The sequence below is a fragment of the Epinephelus lanceolatus genome, chromosome 8, assembly GCF_041903045.1.
Source record: "Epinephelus lanceolatus isolate andai-2023 chromosome 8, ASM4190304v1, whole genome shotgun sequence".
In the NCBI taxonomy this organism is placed as follows: domain Eukaryota; kingdom Metazoa; phylum Chordata; class Actinopteri; order Perciformes; family Serranidae; genus Epinephelus; species Epinephelus lanceolatus.
In genome coordinates, this window is record NC_135741.1 from 32,455,863 (window position 1) to 32,471,704 (window position 15,842).

Here is a 15,842-nt window from a genome sequence, read left to right on the forward strand (position 1 = left end):
TGTGACCTCTGATTGAACCTCGCGAGCAGGAAATAACAGTGAGGCGGCCTCAGAAGAGTGAGAACTGACGGAGACGCCACATACCGGAGTTGTTTATAGCTGACCAAAGCCTGTTGACTGGAGGAAGAATAACGAACAACACTGTGGCAAAATAAATATCGGGGGCGCTGAAAAACAGACGCAGTACGCCGGCAAATGATGCGTAAGGTAGGTGTTTAGCTAAGCTAATTAACGCTAGCTAGCAGGCAGGTAGCACAGTAGTTTGATATCTCATAGCTATCCTGCTAGCCTTATTAGCTTGTAGCGGATGTATCTCGATACATTAGCTAGCTTTTCTTGTAGTGGTACTTATTAAATATGTCACTGTAACCACAGACAACGTTGAAACCGTCCTTGTGCCACGGGTATTAACGTTAAGATACGTAGCCTAACGTAACGTCAGTTTAATTGACTGCATGTTGCGTGGGGTTTGGTCACCGGAGCAGCGGAGGGTGCAAGGCCGTTGGTGTGGTGGTTTCAAGCTGCTCGGGGATTTACAGAGCCGTGGTGGGGTTGTGAAATGTGTCAACTGTAAACGGCAAATTGTGCAGTGTTTGTTTCCCCCGTTAACACCGTGTAGTCTGATCCCAAAAATGCCACCATGTTTGATTTGCCACTCAAAACATGTGGCGTTAGTTTGGTGAAAGACATGAAGAGCGGAGGCCACGAGGAAGAGCTGCTGAAAAGACCCCACACATTTTAAGGGTTAAAATGAATATTTTCATTATCAGTGTTTGCTGGCATAAATTCAGACTGCCTACAAAACTACGCCCAGCCATAAATCTTTGTTTCAGACGTACTTAGATCTTATCATTTTAAACACACTTTCAGAAAAAAACATTGGGACGCTGTGTAAAATGAAAATAAAAACAGAATGCAATGATCTGGTAATGTCATGAACCCATTTCTTTTTTTTTTTTTAACAATAGGACATAAACAACATGTCAGATGTTAAAACTGAGACATTTTACCATATCATGGAAAATATTAACTCATGCTGAATTTGATGGCAGCAACACAGTGGTCAGATGAATCAAAATTTGAAGTTCTTTTTGGATACCACGCACACCTTGTCCTGCAGACTAAAGAGGAGAGGGACCATCCAGCTTGTTATCAGCCCACAGTTTAAAAGCCTGCATCTCTGATGGTATGGGGTTGCATTAGTGCCTGTGGTGAGGGTAGCTTATACATCTGGAAAGGCACTATCAATGCTGAAAAGTACATAGAGGTTTTAGAGCAGCATATGCTCCCATCCAGACAACGTCTCTTTTAGGGAAGGCCTTGCATATTTTAGCAAGACAATGCTCAACCACATACCGCATCCATCACAACAGCATAGCTTCGCAGTAGAAGAGTCTGGGTCCTGGACACGCCTGTCTGCAGTCCAGACCTTTCAACAATAAAAAAACATTTGATGCATCATCAAACGGAAAATACAACAAAGAATTCCTAGGATTGCTGAGCAGCTAGAATCCTACATCAGACAAGAATGGGACAGCATTCCTTTCTCAAAACTTCAGCAAGAAGGGATGCAACATCATGGTAAACATGGCCCTCACCCAACTTTTTTGAGATGAGTTGCTGACATCAAAATAAACATGAGCTGATATCTGATTAAAATGTCTCAGTTTCAACATCTGATATGTTGTTTATGTTCTACTGGGAATTAAATATGGTTTATGAGATTTGCAAATCATTGCATCCTGGTTTTACTTACATTTCACACAGCGTCCCAACTTTTCTGGATTTGGGGTTGTATAGTAATCGGAAAAGATCCATATGTCCAGTCAGTTCTCGTTCTTCTGCTTTTGTGTTTCCTGGGAGCATAACTCTACAGCACAGGGCTGACTTATGTAACATCATAAATATGCTAAACTCAAACACCATGACAGTGATTATCCTCAGCAGCCATTTAGACATACCATGTGCAGAGATAAGTCAGCTTTATCTGTGTGCTGGTATGCTCCAGTAAAACACTCCATGCACTCTTTTACAGGGCGTGTTTTGGAAAGCTGCTTGGCTTGTGTGAAGCTAGGGAAGCATGGTGCATTTATCTAATAGTCTCCCTGCTGTTTGAAACCAGGTTTTTAAAAATGTACTGTTGCTGTACTTGGGTATTGACACAAGGGATGAAACACACCACATTGTGCTGCTTTGCAGATGCCTGGTCAACTCCACAGCCTGAAGCCCAGAAAGAGGAAGAGCAGCTCCAGAAAGGTTTGTGTTTACCTGTATACAGGAGAGAACATCCTGCACAAAGAGCAAGCAGTTATGTTCTGCTGTTTGTGACTTAGAATATATCTGAAGTCAAATAATATCTGTCTTTAAACGATTTATAAAAGAACCATGTATGATGTTTTTCCATGAACTAGACAAATATAACTGGCTAGACATTGACAACTACAGACTTCAGTAGGCTCGCTGTTGTCCTCAGGATATTGATCATGGTTAACTATAACATCATCTTAACCCTGGTCTTAATCTTTCCTTCACAGACTTCTACCAGGAGGAGATGTGCGAAAAATCCAAAGACACAATCAGCAACAGAGAGCACTTCAGTAGTCGGTGGTTACAGCAAAGCAGACGGTCCTCTGGAGAGACTCTCTCTCATCAGCTGTGAGTGTCACCAGTCTGCAGGCAGGAGGAGATGCTCGGCATCACCAGAGCTCGAAGGACAGGAGGGCAAAGAAAATGAACTGAGGACAGGGCTGGATTTGGACAGTTGCAGAATGTACGGCGTCTGGGACAAACAGGACTCTGAGGTCATGGATTGTGAAGACACCAGCAAAAACATCTACCCGGATGACGACAGTAATCAGATTCTTCCTGTGGAGCAGTTCTTTGGAAACTTGGATACTGTACAGGTGAGGCATGATGGTTTATCTCCATAATAGGGACAGTCTGTGACTCAGGTTGGATCAAGAGGTTTTTGTAGAGGAAATTGTTCCCAACTGATGGCCAGTCAAGGAGTGGCTGTGCCAAAAAGACTCTGACTAAACATAAATAAAGCAGCAACCACATCTGTTGTCAAACTAATTTTTTACAGTTAAGTGCATATTTTAGTATGCAGCAGCATTGCCACTGAACATACTCTGAACAAGGGGTGTTGAAAAAGGGAGGGGTGGCAAGAATGACGTTATCAGTGTAAATAGATGCTGAACTAGTCACACTGATAAACAATGCTGGCGCAGCTTGACTATGCGGAGTGCCTGTACGCTGTCTGTGGTGCTGAACACCATGGCAATAGTAAACAATTGGTCTCATGCAGAGAGGCGATGTCTGAACACGTTTTGTTTGATTTATGTTTGTATCCACTATTTGTTCTTATTTTGTTAGTACCCATTTATCTCTGGGATGCACCAATGTTTCCTTATTTTGCTCTTCTCTTAGGTAAGAGAAAAATTAACAAGTGGTCGAGAGAGCACTCCGTTTTAGAGTAATTATAATAATTGGGTTTTTAAATGGATGATATTGCTTGCATTCACCTTCTAAATGGCTTACATACTGTTCTTGGATGCTTTGGCCATCCAGCTTCTGAGCACAAATAGCAAGTCTCTCTTGCATGCAGCATTACAGAGATATGTAATGTAATTAATATTGTGTTGTATATGACATTGTTAATTCCAAAGTAGTGTCCAGTATGTCAGATTTTTCTCAGCAGTTTTGTTCAACACTTAGTGGTGAGGCAGACTTGGTATGCAGCTCAGGTGGAAAAGTGTTACAGTACGCAGTTTATTTTCAGATAATATCACAGTGGATATCACTTTTATTTTTCACTTGAGGCATTCCACTTGCACCAACACAGAGTTTACTTGCCCTGGGCAACTGTGAAATTTAAAAAAATGCTTTGGTGGACACACAACAGTACCAGGTTGAGTGCACTCAATGCACTCTGTGGCTGATTTAGTTAACCTAGTAATAACGTGCAGAATTTGTTTTTCACATTGACTTACTGATTGGCTGAAGAGTTCTTCTATGCCACAACACCTCAGAGGAAAACCTTGTCCTTTTTTTACTCCACTACAATAATTTTATAACTTGAGTTACTTTACAAATAAAGATTTTTGCATATAAACCAAAAATATACAGCTGAAATGATTAGTCAATTGATTAAAAAGTTCATTGGCAATTTTAATATTCATTTATCGTTATTCATGCAAAAACAATTCATGGTTCCAGCTTCTCAGACATAAGGGAACAAGCTTGTTTGGTTCAGACCCCAGCAAAAAAACACATCATGTTTTCTTTTTGCATATCACGCAGCCCTTTGGCAGCACCCTCAGCACTGTGATGTGCAGCAGAAGAGTCAAGATGAACAAACATCTCATCTCACAAACCACACACCATAGGTTGTAAAGATGCAGAATTGGAAACACTGTGTCCCTACCAAAATGCCTTGCAGTAGCAGAAGTCAATATTATTAATACTGTACAAGTGCCTCTCCACCTTCCAACTGATGTTGAAAATATGACTCAGTGCCACCTGCAGATTTTTTCTAACGGCGAAAAGAAAACTGTGACACACATCTAATCACTATTTAATGTCTTGCGTCCTTTCTAGTATTACTTCAGGTACATTGACATCAGACCAAAGGATACTGTTTGAAATGTAGCATTAATATCAAAGAGATTCCCCAGATCAAAGACACACCGTAAAGAAAGGGTGTTTTCATAACCACAGTATCTCCATCAGTTGTTAAGTAACTGACTTGACTGCCAGTTGTGTCAGCGCAGCAGTTAAATTTGCTTGGTGAAGATTATGTCCATGTTGAATGAATTACAAAACACCTGACTGTTTTGTTCAGCAGGACTTCCCTCAGAGATCGTCAGGGACTTCAACCCATGTCCACAGGGAGAACAGGAGGCGACATTACTACGCACCAGAGGACAGCGATGAAGAGGAGTTGGGCCTCAGTAATACGGCGCGAGACGACAGAGTGGAGACTTAGTGAAGAGGAACTGCACTGATGACTGTGGTGGACTCAAAGTCCTGCCTGTGGAAGGACATGATGTTGCTCAGCACTTATTATAAAGCGGCCAAATGTATTCAGATACTGCATCCAATCAGTCCTTAGATCGTAACGCTGTCACACATGTACTGTGTGAGTTACTGGTGATGAGCAAGGGCGGCATGACGTTACTGTAGCTGAGTCTGATGTTGGCCTACCATCACTTACAAGCCAACATTGTATGTGTGTATTTGCTTTGAACCTGCTTCCATTACCCCGTCATGAACTGTGTGATTCATCACAACTCAAAAACTCATAATCACAGAACTCATCCACTGGTGTTTATGACTGTGTTAACTGTTTAAAGCAAGTTCTTTGTGGAAATATACAATTGTTGACTTGACAAGGACCGTCCAGATGCACAAAGATGCTTAAGTGTTTTCAACCCTTAATGGTTAGTCTGAAATCTGAGTATTTTAATTGATATTTTTTTAACATAGTTACAGTCATGGGATTAATATAGCCACGTGTGGGGAACATATAGTGCCTGTTTATTATTTATTGCTGAATATATGCCCACACCACCCATGGTTAAGTCAGCTTTGGCTCGCCTGGCTGATGTGTGTGGCATGGCACTTTATTTAGACAAATGAGTCCATGTAACATACAGCTTCATAATTTTAGTGCAGTTTGAGATTAGCCTTGAGAGATGCCAAACAGTGTTGCATTAAAACAACAAACTCAGAAGGCTTTTTCTTCTCACAAATCTACAAATTACAAGTTCTAAAATGTAAAATGCAGAAATAACATGTTGATAAAAGCAGCACAAAGATAGATTTCATGGCCTGGTTTCAGACTGTGTAAATGTGGTAGGGCAGCAGAGTGCACGCGCCAAAGAGCAGATCCATAATAAGAGCTTTTAATATTACATATTCAGCGTTTTAAGATGAATGTCATTGCTCACTAAGTGTCTAATATTTCTCATCAACACATCTTAATGTGCCAAGGTTTTGGTTTTGGTTTTGGCAGCTGTTTAACATACAACACATCTGTAACATAACATAACACACATTTATATCAGTGCAGCTAATAATTAGCCTTGATGAGCAGGCACACAGAATTCCAACAATACCTTTGGAGATTTAAAAATAAAATGACCTGAAATATCGTTGATTATATTACAAGCAAATAACCAAAAACATCCTGTTAAATTCTACGGATTTTCATTCTGGACCACTTACGAAAACTGTAAAAAAAACAAAAAGAAAGAAAAAAATACAAATAGACTAGATTCTATATGAAAGATGTTTTATTAAAAAATGTGGACTTAAAATGTTTCTTATAAAAGTTTTTTAGCTTGTCAGTAAAGTGAGGATAACTTAAATCTGACATTAAAAATGAAATCTGGTCATCGGATTTCTTCGTTAACAGTAATTGCACTAGTGCTTTTCACTCCTATGCAACTTTCTGACCGAGTGAATGCCACATTGTATTAATTCATGCATTTTACATCACCGTGCCAACATTAAGAAGAAATAAAAAATAAAGCTTTTTCATGATTTCAACATTTGTTTGTGTAATTTCCTTCGTTTTACAAAATACTGTCAGTCTGTATTAAAGCACCACAGGCAAAATATGATTTAAAAAAGAATCGACAGTGGACCCTGAGATAAATCTTTCCAGTGTAACACATTATGTCGTCACAGTTCAAATGATCATTTTTTCATAAAAGTAAGGGTAAAAATATCACACCAAGCGCCTCTTCTTCCCTTTAATCTTCTGTTTTGTGTTGTCAGTGTTACTGGTCTGTTTAAAAATCTTGTTGGTGTCACACAGCAGGTTGTGAGCACCTTTGTCATGGCACACGATGTGAACCAGCTTCAGGTTCTCCCTGGTGAACAGCAGGCGGTAGAAGTAGTTCAGGTTGACATCTTCGCTCTTGTGATTCTGGAGAGCTTCCAGCAGAGCGGGAATGATGGTCCTTTTCTTTTCAATCCTGGACAAAAGACGAAGAAGAAATGTTTTAAGTTGTGTCTTTAACCAGCAGGTATCTTGTTCTAATTAATAAGTCATCATCTGCTGTCAGCTGTTACATCAGATCACTGTCTACCAAAGCCTGACGAAGCCTGATGGATGATTTGATCCTTGAGCCTAATTATTAACTCATTTAATATTAACCCAAATAAGGCCTTTGATCCTTTCAGTAAGGCTTTTCTGGCACGTCTTTAAACATTTCAATTCACTCAGTCATTGCATAACCCTACTCAATGCAGTAGTGACACCCTTGACCCCTCTATCACACGAGGGACAGAGGTCACATAATGTGATGTCATATAACTCAAATACTTTCCCTGATATGTCAAATGAAATGTATGAATAAATGATTTTGAATATATAATCATTAGAAAGCACAAAGCTAGGCTTGGTTTGCCCTTTGTGATAGTGAAATGCTTTTTGACTAAAGGCTAAAGAGTCCAACCTGTGGTCCAGATTCCATGTGCTGAAGAGAATCCTGCTCTCTCGGCTGCCGTAGGGGTTGATGGAGTGGAGAGACAGGCAAACTTCCTGCTCAAATGATCCCTGTGGAAGCAACAGAGAAGAGGAGGTCTCAAAAGCAGGTCCAGGTCTTTTAAAATGTTGTATAAGTTGTGTGGAAAGTGTGGTATATCATCCGTAATGTGTTTGTGTTATTGTGTTACTTTGGTGAATTTAAACTAACCCTTTAAAACACTAAAGTCACACAATTACTTAAACTGATTGAACAAGGCAGTGATAGACCAGCAGCTCCCATGTTCAGCGAGGTGCAGTTTGTGTTTTTGTCAATGGAGTCTGGCTTTGAAGAGAGCACAGATCACTGTCACTGAAATACTGAGCACAGGACTGGATAAATGAGACATGGAATGTACTGCACAAGTCGTGTGAGAGTTTCTGAACAGATGTTTGGAAATAGTTTTGCTGTTGTTAAATGCAGAGCCCCTTTTACTTTTATTCATCAAGAACTTAATGCACTTTTAGATTGTTTGTCCTGTGCAGAGGTATAAATTCTTCCTAAATTCACCGTAACACAGTGTGAGTACTTGATTTACAAATTGTCATTTAAGAAGATAGTACTCCTTAAAGCCCGGTATGTGGTTTTATGTCTGTAATACCTGACAGGTAAACCATCCTTCCTGAGTACAGAGGCGATCCGGCTCCTTTTCAGTCCTGTCAAAGTAGCTGCCGTTGTACCTCGCCGCCTTCAGTGTTTCTGCCAGGCATTTCGATGCTTTCAGAAACTCTGCCTTGATTTTAGCCGTCTCGATGGTTTTGGTTGCGCCATCCACCTGAGAACAGAGTTTCAACCTAAACATATTTGATACCAGACACCTGAATGTTGATGAATAGACTGATGAGTTTTACCTCCTTCATATAGCTTCGTATCCTGCTCTCACAGTTGAACTTCATGTAGGCAGACTTTGTCTTAAATCGAGTATCGACACCTGAAACGAGACCGCACTTAACAACAAACTCAATGACAGATGAATTTAGGGGCACATCAAGTGTTTAGTGGGACATCTGTGGGTCAGAGTAAATTGTTTTTATTGCTAAATCAGCTGCAATGCCTGCTTTCATACTGTACTGTTTGGACTAAAGACCTAGAGAGTTATAAAAATTGTTGGACACAGCCATCACGTTTCCTATGTCAGAGAGCTGTGGGGAGAGGGGTCTCAGAAGCTACTGGACCACGTGATCATCAGTAGAGTATGTGCAGCATTTGCAGCATGTGCAAATGATCTTAATCTACAACACTAAATGTCTCATGAGCTTGAGGTTAAAACCACAGCTTTTGTGGGCCAGTATAGGGCGATAGCGCTGCAGCAAGCAGCTGCAAACACGTTGCAATGTAACCACTTGAGACATTTGTGCACCGTCAATTGACGCCCACTAGAAGTGCTTGTTTTTCCACTGACAGGCTCAGATTGTTAAAACAAGTGTCTGACAACATTATGGAAAGGATCGCTACAGAGATAGACCTTTTTGGTAAAGAATAAGATCCTTTTTGTTTAACCAGAAACAGCCCCCAAATCGTTATCGCCAAACCAACCAGACTCCATTTAAATAAACAGTTATTTTAGCGCGCATAGAGCCTTCACATCTTCACATCTACCTGGGTGACTTAAAGGTTTATTTCAACCAAACCAGATTTGACCATTGTTAGAACAGTGGAAAGTTGAACCAAGATAGTTTTTGTGAGTTTTATTTTGTTTCCATCAGCTTTGAATGAAGTGTGTTTTAGGACGATAGAATTACTCTTTATTTAAAAAGAGTCTGGTGGGTTTAGCGAATGCATTTTTGTGGCTGTTTCTGGTCAAACAAAAAGGATCTTACTACTTTAACACAAACATTGACCACTGTAGGGATCCTTTCCATAATGTCAGACACTAAAAATAACAATCTGTGCCTGTCAGTGGCAAAACAAGCACTTTAGAGGCTGTTGCCCTTTAACATGAAAATGATCTCTTTAAAACAAATAAGTTTACTTCTTCTAATGAGAAACATTTTCTTTTATAAATCATTGTGGCTGCAGTATATTGCTGTACCAACCCATAAACCAAGCAGCTTCAGTGTAGATGTCCAGACTCTCTATTAAACTTTGTACCTTTGAACCAGTCTTCATCCTCCTCTCTCCTCTCCAGCTCAGATCTGTCCTCCAAGTTGAACAGCAGGTCAGTCAGGATTTTACGTCTTTTATGAGACTGCTCATCAGACAGGAGCCCTCTCGCCGCTTTAATGAGGCCATCGGCATGCTGGTCTGTGTTCAGTAACTGATCGATGTCACACACAACTGGAATTGGAAGCACTGAGGTTACTGGGGTCAGACAACATAACCATCATCCTCCATTTAAACCTAAAGAACACATACACAAGTACAGAGTAAAAGAATTTGTCTTGTCTCTTTTTCTTTTAGGTTGATTGACCTACCTCCACTCCATGCCTGATCGCTGGAGAGGAGAACAAGTTCAGTGTTGTCTGGAAGAGTTGGGAAGAATCCCTCCGTCACTTTGGTCCCATCCGCATACAAACACACATGTGCACCAGACAATGGCAACTGGAAATGACATCAATATATACAACAATAAGAATTATGATACAAGATGTTTAAAGTCAAGTGATGTGTAGGACAAAGCCTCACAAATTCTGAGCCATTACAAAGATATATTTCTTGGAGTTTAACTAAGCCAAGGGGATGCCCACTATCTTTCCCTCACTGTCTTACAATATGACCACTGTGGATAGTGAGAGTTATGATGACAGAATATGATGATCTGCATTTATTTCCCTTTGTAGTTCTTGTGTTGTAATTTTTTAGATCAAATCTTGCCTTACACCGCTGAGCTATCTCTGACAGTCTGTTCAGATGAAATTTATCTTGTGTATCTGGTGCTAGAAGGCGGGCGGCGTCTGCTTGTCTGGCCTCCTCTGAATAAAGATGAACTGTTGTGGCCACTATCTCTGAAACACACTTGGTCATATGTTACATTTCATTTGAAAGGAACAGGATGTTTTTTTAAGTTATGCTTTACTATGAAACATCTGCTGTCACTTGTTTTTGCACTTCCATTACATGTATGCACACTTGTCAGGGGTAGTGCACTGTATATGACTTTCTAACATGTTGCTACCTGCCTCTCTGGCCTATCTATGTGCTGCTGGAATGCTAAACCTCCCTCCTGTGTATAAATTAGGTTGTATCATCTCGTGCACAATCAGATAACTGTATCGGAAACATGTTGGCATATCTCTTTGTCCAGGTTGTCTGAAGGAAACCGCCCCTGTATCTAACAGCTGTTAGCCAAACAGCTAAAGTTAGCTTAATATATTCACCTTCAACCATTCACCTGAGCAGCTGCTGGTTAACAGCTGTGTGTTTTCTTGTGTCTGCAAACAGTGTTGACTTTTCTTCTTCTCTTATTTTAACCTATCCCCGCCAAAGAGAAAGCGGAACAGCTGTTAACGCTAAAACAAGCCGGAATAAACCACACAAACTCACCTGTAATAACTTGCAGCCTTTTTTAAGCAACTCCTTCACACCCTTTGCTGCAACTCCGTATTTTCTGTTGTCATTACGACTCCTAATTTTCACGGGTTTACTTTTCCTGAAGAGTCCAAACATTGCACTGTGTCCAGTTTGTACCTACCGCTTCCTTATTCTTCCTCTTGAGGCTGACTGCACTCGGTGATGGTAAACGGCTGCCCCCTGGTGTCTCTCCTCCGCTATTGTCTTTACTTGAAAGGACGCTGCTGAATAGTGGTGTATGAGGTGTTTTACCTATATTTTGCCTAAGTAAAAATGACCATACCATTTAAAAAAACCCTCTATTACTCGGGAAAAGCCTTGCATTCAAAATGTAAGTGAATAATTATCAACAAAATGAATAAAACCTCAAAGTTAACACGTGCATGTTTAATTTTGTTCAGCTTTGGTGCTCTTTTTTGAAAGCTGCATATCTATTTCTGTCTTTGTAGGTTACATTAAAAGCAAAAAAACAAACAAAAAAATAAACAAACCCAAAAAACAAACAAACAAACAAAAGAAAAACAGAGTCAAATTCCTTGTATGTGCACACATACCGGGCCAATAATATTATTATATTAATGCATTAATGTGTAAGCAGAATTCTGATGTTGTAGCTGGCCAAAGGGAGGCTGTAATTTTATATGACAGACAAGCAGAGGTATACACTGTCAGGATATTGTAATATTCAAATAATGTTCAATTACCTATATTTGCTTATACTGTTATTGTGTAAATGCAAACTGGTAACACTATATGTTGTTGCATGAATGACAAGTGCAAATGCGGGACAAAGTGGTTGATGAACACAAAAGTGTTGGGCTACTACAACCATGAAAAATTCAAGTTTGTATGCTAGTTAATTTTTTTTTTTTTTTTTTTTTTTTATGTTCGTGGGCCCTCTGACTGGAATTGTTGAGCAGCTTTGACTCCACTAGTAATGGCACTGACTGTGTGGGTAAATTTATACTACACATGTGGAGCCAGTGGCAGTACAAATGAAAGTAAACCAATCTTGTGAGATTTAGGGGCTCTGTACTTATTCCATTGCTGTCAGCCACCATTGCCCTTCAATTCTGGCACCCAGAGGAACCTATTACATAACAGTTCCCCAAACTTAAAGCAATAAAAAGTTTTTCCCAGCCTCAACCTTTTGTGCCCAGCCTCAACCTTTTTTTATACTTAACTTCTTGACTGTCTGAAGAGCTTCTCCCAAATCACATATAAAGTATGTTTTGAGCATGTAGCTACCTATATGGAAGCATGTCCTGCCTTGGCTCTATCTGACATTTTGGGGAGATTGTCTCTAGCAGGGATGAATTCAGCTGTAGGCAGGCCAGCCATTTCACACAGCAATTAATTTAATCCCCCCTTGTCCCACACACACTGAAGTCAGATAAAGTGGACCATCGGGTAAAATGGGACTTAAAAAAGACCTGTACTTCCCGCTTCCTAAACTTTAACAGCCAGTCATGGGAAATTATCTATACTTTGCAATAAAAAGGGCCACAGACCCTTTTTACTGTAATGGGCCACCTTTTAAGTTTAACTGTTTCATCTTAAATTAGCAATTTGAATGTTTCCTGTCACCTCAGACTGTTGTAATGCTATACAATGTAATACACTACAATTACTATGAATAATTTGAATAATATTTTTAAATAATTGCTAAATAACTATATATTTTTTGTAAGCACATACATAATACTGAAACACTTGTGGATATTCATTGTTAGTCGTATTTATGAAAGACTTCAACTGTATGCTAAAGTGAATATTACCATAGCAACTGATGCAGCGCGGTGGGAAATACCAAGTCAAAGGTGTGGAGGATTTGAGTCGAAGATTGTAACATTTTGATGTGCGGTTTAGTAGTAAAACGACTCGGTGCATAAGCACAATCGTCGTATGTTAAATCTTTATTGTTTGCGTTATTATTTTCAACACATAAAAACTCCGAATGACATAACTGATTTACTTCGCTCACCCCTCTTCACTGAGTAGTACAATCCAATTTCAACATGGCGGCCGCGGGTTTGAAAATCTAAACGGGTAGAAAAGATAACATTTCCAGTAACATCTTAGTTGTACCCTTCATTTCACATTTTTTTTCCGCGATGTCAATCTTATTTTGCTGTTAACTACAGACAATGGTCCAAACAGAAGACATATCCACCATGGCGGACGGCTGGAGAGAAGTGTTTGACAGAAGCCGGTTGGTTCCCCCGCCCAGTCAGACTGTCCGCCTGGCTGTGGAAAGCCACTTCACCCAGTCCCACGGCTTCCAGCTCAGCCTCAGCCGGCTCACTGCTGCTCACCTCCCGCAGGTGATAGCTCACAACTAACGCTGAATGCTTGGTAGAGATTTAGAAACAGTTGTGCTCATGGCAGAAATTTGGTGGTTGTTAAACGAAGTAAATTCCGTGTAGGTTCTAATTCGTGGAGTAGAGCGTTACTTTCGATATTCATTAGTTAGCAAAGATAAGATAAAAGCCTGTGACCCCACAGTGTCCGCCCCTATATGTAATAAATACGTCACAGTGCGTCTGAAGAAAATTAGCAAAACTCCATCCAAAAGTTTTATAATTAAAGGTGACCTTGCATTTATTACACCGGTCACTTGAGTTGACCACGACAAAATACCACAGTGGGCATGCTATGGATCCTCTTGTAAATTCGGTTTAGAGATAATCCAGCTAACACCACTGCAGTTTTAAGTCTTAGCGCATTGTTGTTTCGTGGAAATACTCTTCAAGATAACCTTGACTTTTTCCTTTTTTTGAATTTTCACAAATAGAATAAAGGTTTCACAAAACTGAAACCGTGTTTTAAATAATATTTATCCTATCTGGGATAATTCAGTTCGGATTTGACAAGTCTAAGTATAGTGGTTTTTGATCTACATGTGATCGGTTTTTTTTTGTTGCATTTTCACAAATAGAATAAAGGTTTAACAAATCTGAAACTGTTTTCTCATCAACCCTTATTCTAGCTCAGATAATCTTGTCCAGATTTGACAAGTTTAAGTATAGTGGGTTTTATAAGTACAATAAATGTTAGACAGATTTAAAAAGTGTGTTTCAGACAGCATTGAGGCTTTACCCTTAAATCTCTAACATGCTTTCACAACAGTAACAGGTGCAAAAATCTGAGGATGGGTCGCTCAGCATTTTAAATTACATGTCCCTTTAACTCTCCCCTTAACTGCTGACTGGGAAGCTAATTCCAGCTTAGTGATTTCTGTGGAGTGTGTGTTCATTAGCGTAGTATGTATATGCAGAATTTAGGTTTGGATCATGTATAAAGATTTTAAGTGAAACTCACACATAGGTGTTTGCTGAGAAGTTGAGCATCATTAAATTGGAATATTTAAGGTGTATTTTTTTATACATCTAAATCTTTTAGAGCAAGGATTACCTGTGACTTTTCTAATGTGGGTGTCATCCTTTTTTATAAACAGGAGATGTCAGAGGCGGGACAAGATGTGACCTACCAACTGCGAGTGACCCTGTTTGATAGAAACCATCAGCACTTCTTTGGGAAAACATGGAAAAGCCCACCCCAGAGGATGAAAAACAACAAGATCTCCCTCAACGAGGTAGCTTTACAATAGGTTTAAAATAAGGCCTGGCAACTGCAGATAACATGCAGCTGTGATTTACTGTGGTTTTGGGGGCTCTATTTTAAACTCCTCTCATGTTGTTTTGATAAGCAGTGGACTGATGATTATATAGTGAAATCAATGCCCTTTCAAGCATGAATTACATGAATTTAGCACAGCCATTATTTAATTAAAACCAGCTCAAAAGCGCCACCACTCAAGGCTTTCAATTAGCACTGATGATTGGACTGTGTTTTTCTGCACTCTTCAGAATGTTGTCAGCCGAAACTCTGCGAGTTACAAACTACTGTGATTGCCAATAAGTGATTCCAGTTGCATCCAACAAGTCCCGTCCTATAAGGGCTCCACTCATTTCTCACCCAGAAAGTTGAAGAGGAGCACATATTATGTGAGGCAGGAACTCATGAGAGTTAGAGGATTTTTTTCAGAAGAAAATTATGGATACAATACAAATTCATATCAGCTACCTTTTACACTGTTTATGGTAGACACAGTGAACAGCAGATCAATAAGTAATCAGGCAGTCACCACAAATGAAAAGTGTTCCATTAGTTTTGCAGGGTTAAAAGGTTCAATCGTGCTACATTGCACAGTAACTGTGACAAAGAATTTAACTGTCCCTAAATTCCCTGAAATCTTGGTTTCAGAACGTAAGCATTGCTTTATTACATAGAATAGTCCTAACTGAATAAGAAACGATAACAAAGTTCAACAAAGCCTGAAAAAGGATGTGATGTTCTGTGTGATATGAGAGTATTAAATAAATATTGATCAGAGATGACAAACTGTAAACAGTGTATGAATGTGACGCTTTGTAGTCTGGTAGTGGGATAATGTACCTCCTGAGACCCTGCGTCCTCATACGTGGACATCACATTTTGGGTTTACTTGACCTTAAACTTCATTCTACTGAACTTAGAACTGTCGTGGATACTTTTTTGTGCCATCTAGTGGTAGTAAGAGCACAATACACAAATTCCTGTAAAAACAAGATGGCTGCCATCTCTGCCAAGTAGAGCTTAGATTGGGCCCAAAAAATCCAGCCCGACCCCACCTGAGCCTGTGCATGTTCTGTCCGAGCCCAGCCCGGCCGTCCCTTTAACTGTAATTAGGAGCCCGAGCCCAGTTTAAACCAGACATTTGTTTTTTTAAGGATTGGGACGTTACAACAGACGTTT

General features: G+C 39.8%; 3 protein-coding genes across 4 annotated transcripts in view; 2 read left to right on the forward strand and 1 right to left on the reverse strand.

The window, feature by feature from the left end:
• The first annotated feature begins 12 nt into the window (after positions 1–12).
• On the forward strand, positions 13–6,552 carry c8h1orf174 (chromosome 8 C1orf174 homolog). 2 transcript variants are annotated; one of them, XM_033629814.2, is made up of 4 exons: positions 13–207; positions 2,200–2,256; positions 2,535–2,903; positions 4,844–6,552. In XM_033629814.2, exons 1-4 carry the CDS (start codon positions 196–198, stop codon positions 4,985–4,987), a joined length of 582 nt encoding a protein of 193 aa, XP_033485705.2. In that variant the 5' UTR covers positions 13–195; the 3' UTR covers positions 4,988–6,552. The 2 variants fall into 2 exon arrangements, with proteins under 2 accessions (XP_033485705.2, XP_033485706.2); XM_033629815.2 differs by having other exon boundaries at positions 4,847–6,552.
• A 139-nt stretch (positions 6,553–6,691) lies between these two features.
• dffb (DNA fragmentation factor, beta polypeptide (caspase-activated DNase)) lies at positions 6,692–11,184 on the reverse strand. The gene is made up of 7 exons (XM_033629812.2): positions 11,019–11,184; positions 9,950–10,076; positions 9,627–9,812; positions 8,387–8,466; positions 8,137–8,310; positions 7,467–7,567; positions 6,692–6,983 (listed from the first exon to the last, which is right to left on the reverse strand). Exons 1-7 carry the CDS (start codon positions 11,139–11,141, stop codon positions 6,734–6,736), a joined length of 1,041 nt encoding a protein of 346 aa, XP_033485703.1. The 5' UTR covers positions 11,142–11,184; the 3' UTR covers positions 6,692–6,733.
• Positions 11,185–13,059: 1,875 nt separating this feature from the next.
• Positions 13,060–15,842, forward strand: part of nphp4 (nephronophthisis 4) — a 249,560-nt gene continuing 246,777 nt past the window's right edge. Inside the window, exons 1-3 of the mRNA XM_033629764.2 lie at positions 13,060–13,094; positions 13,190–13,369; positions 14,503–14,640. Coding sequence (XP_033485655.2) covers positions 13,193–13,369; positions 14,503–14,640 — 315 coding nt within the window. The 5' untranslated portion in view covers positions 13,060–13,094; positions 13,190–13,192. The remainder of the gene's footprint in view (positions 13,095–13,189; positions 13,370–14,502; positions 14,641–15,842) is intronic.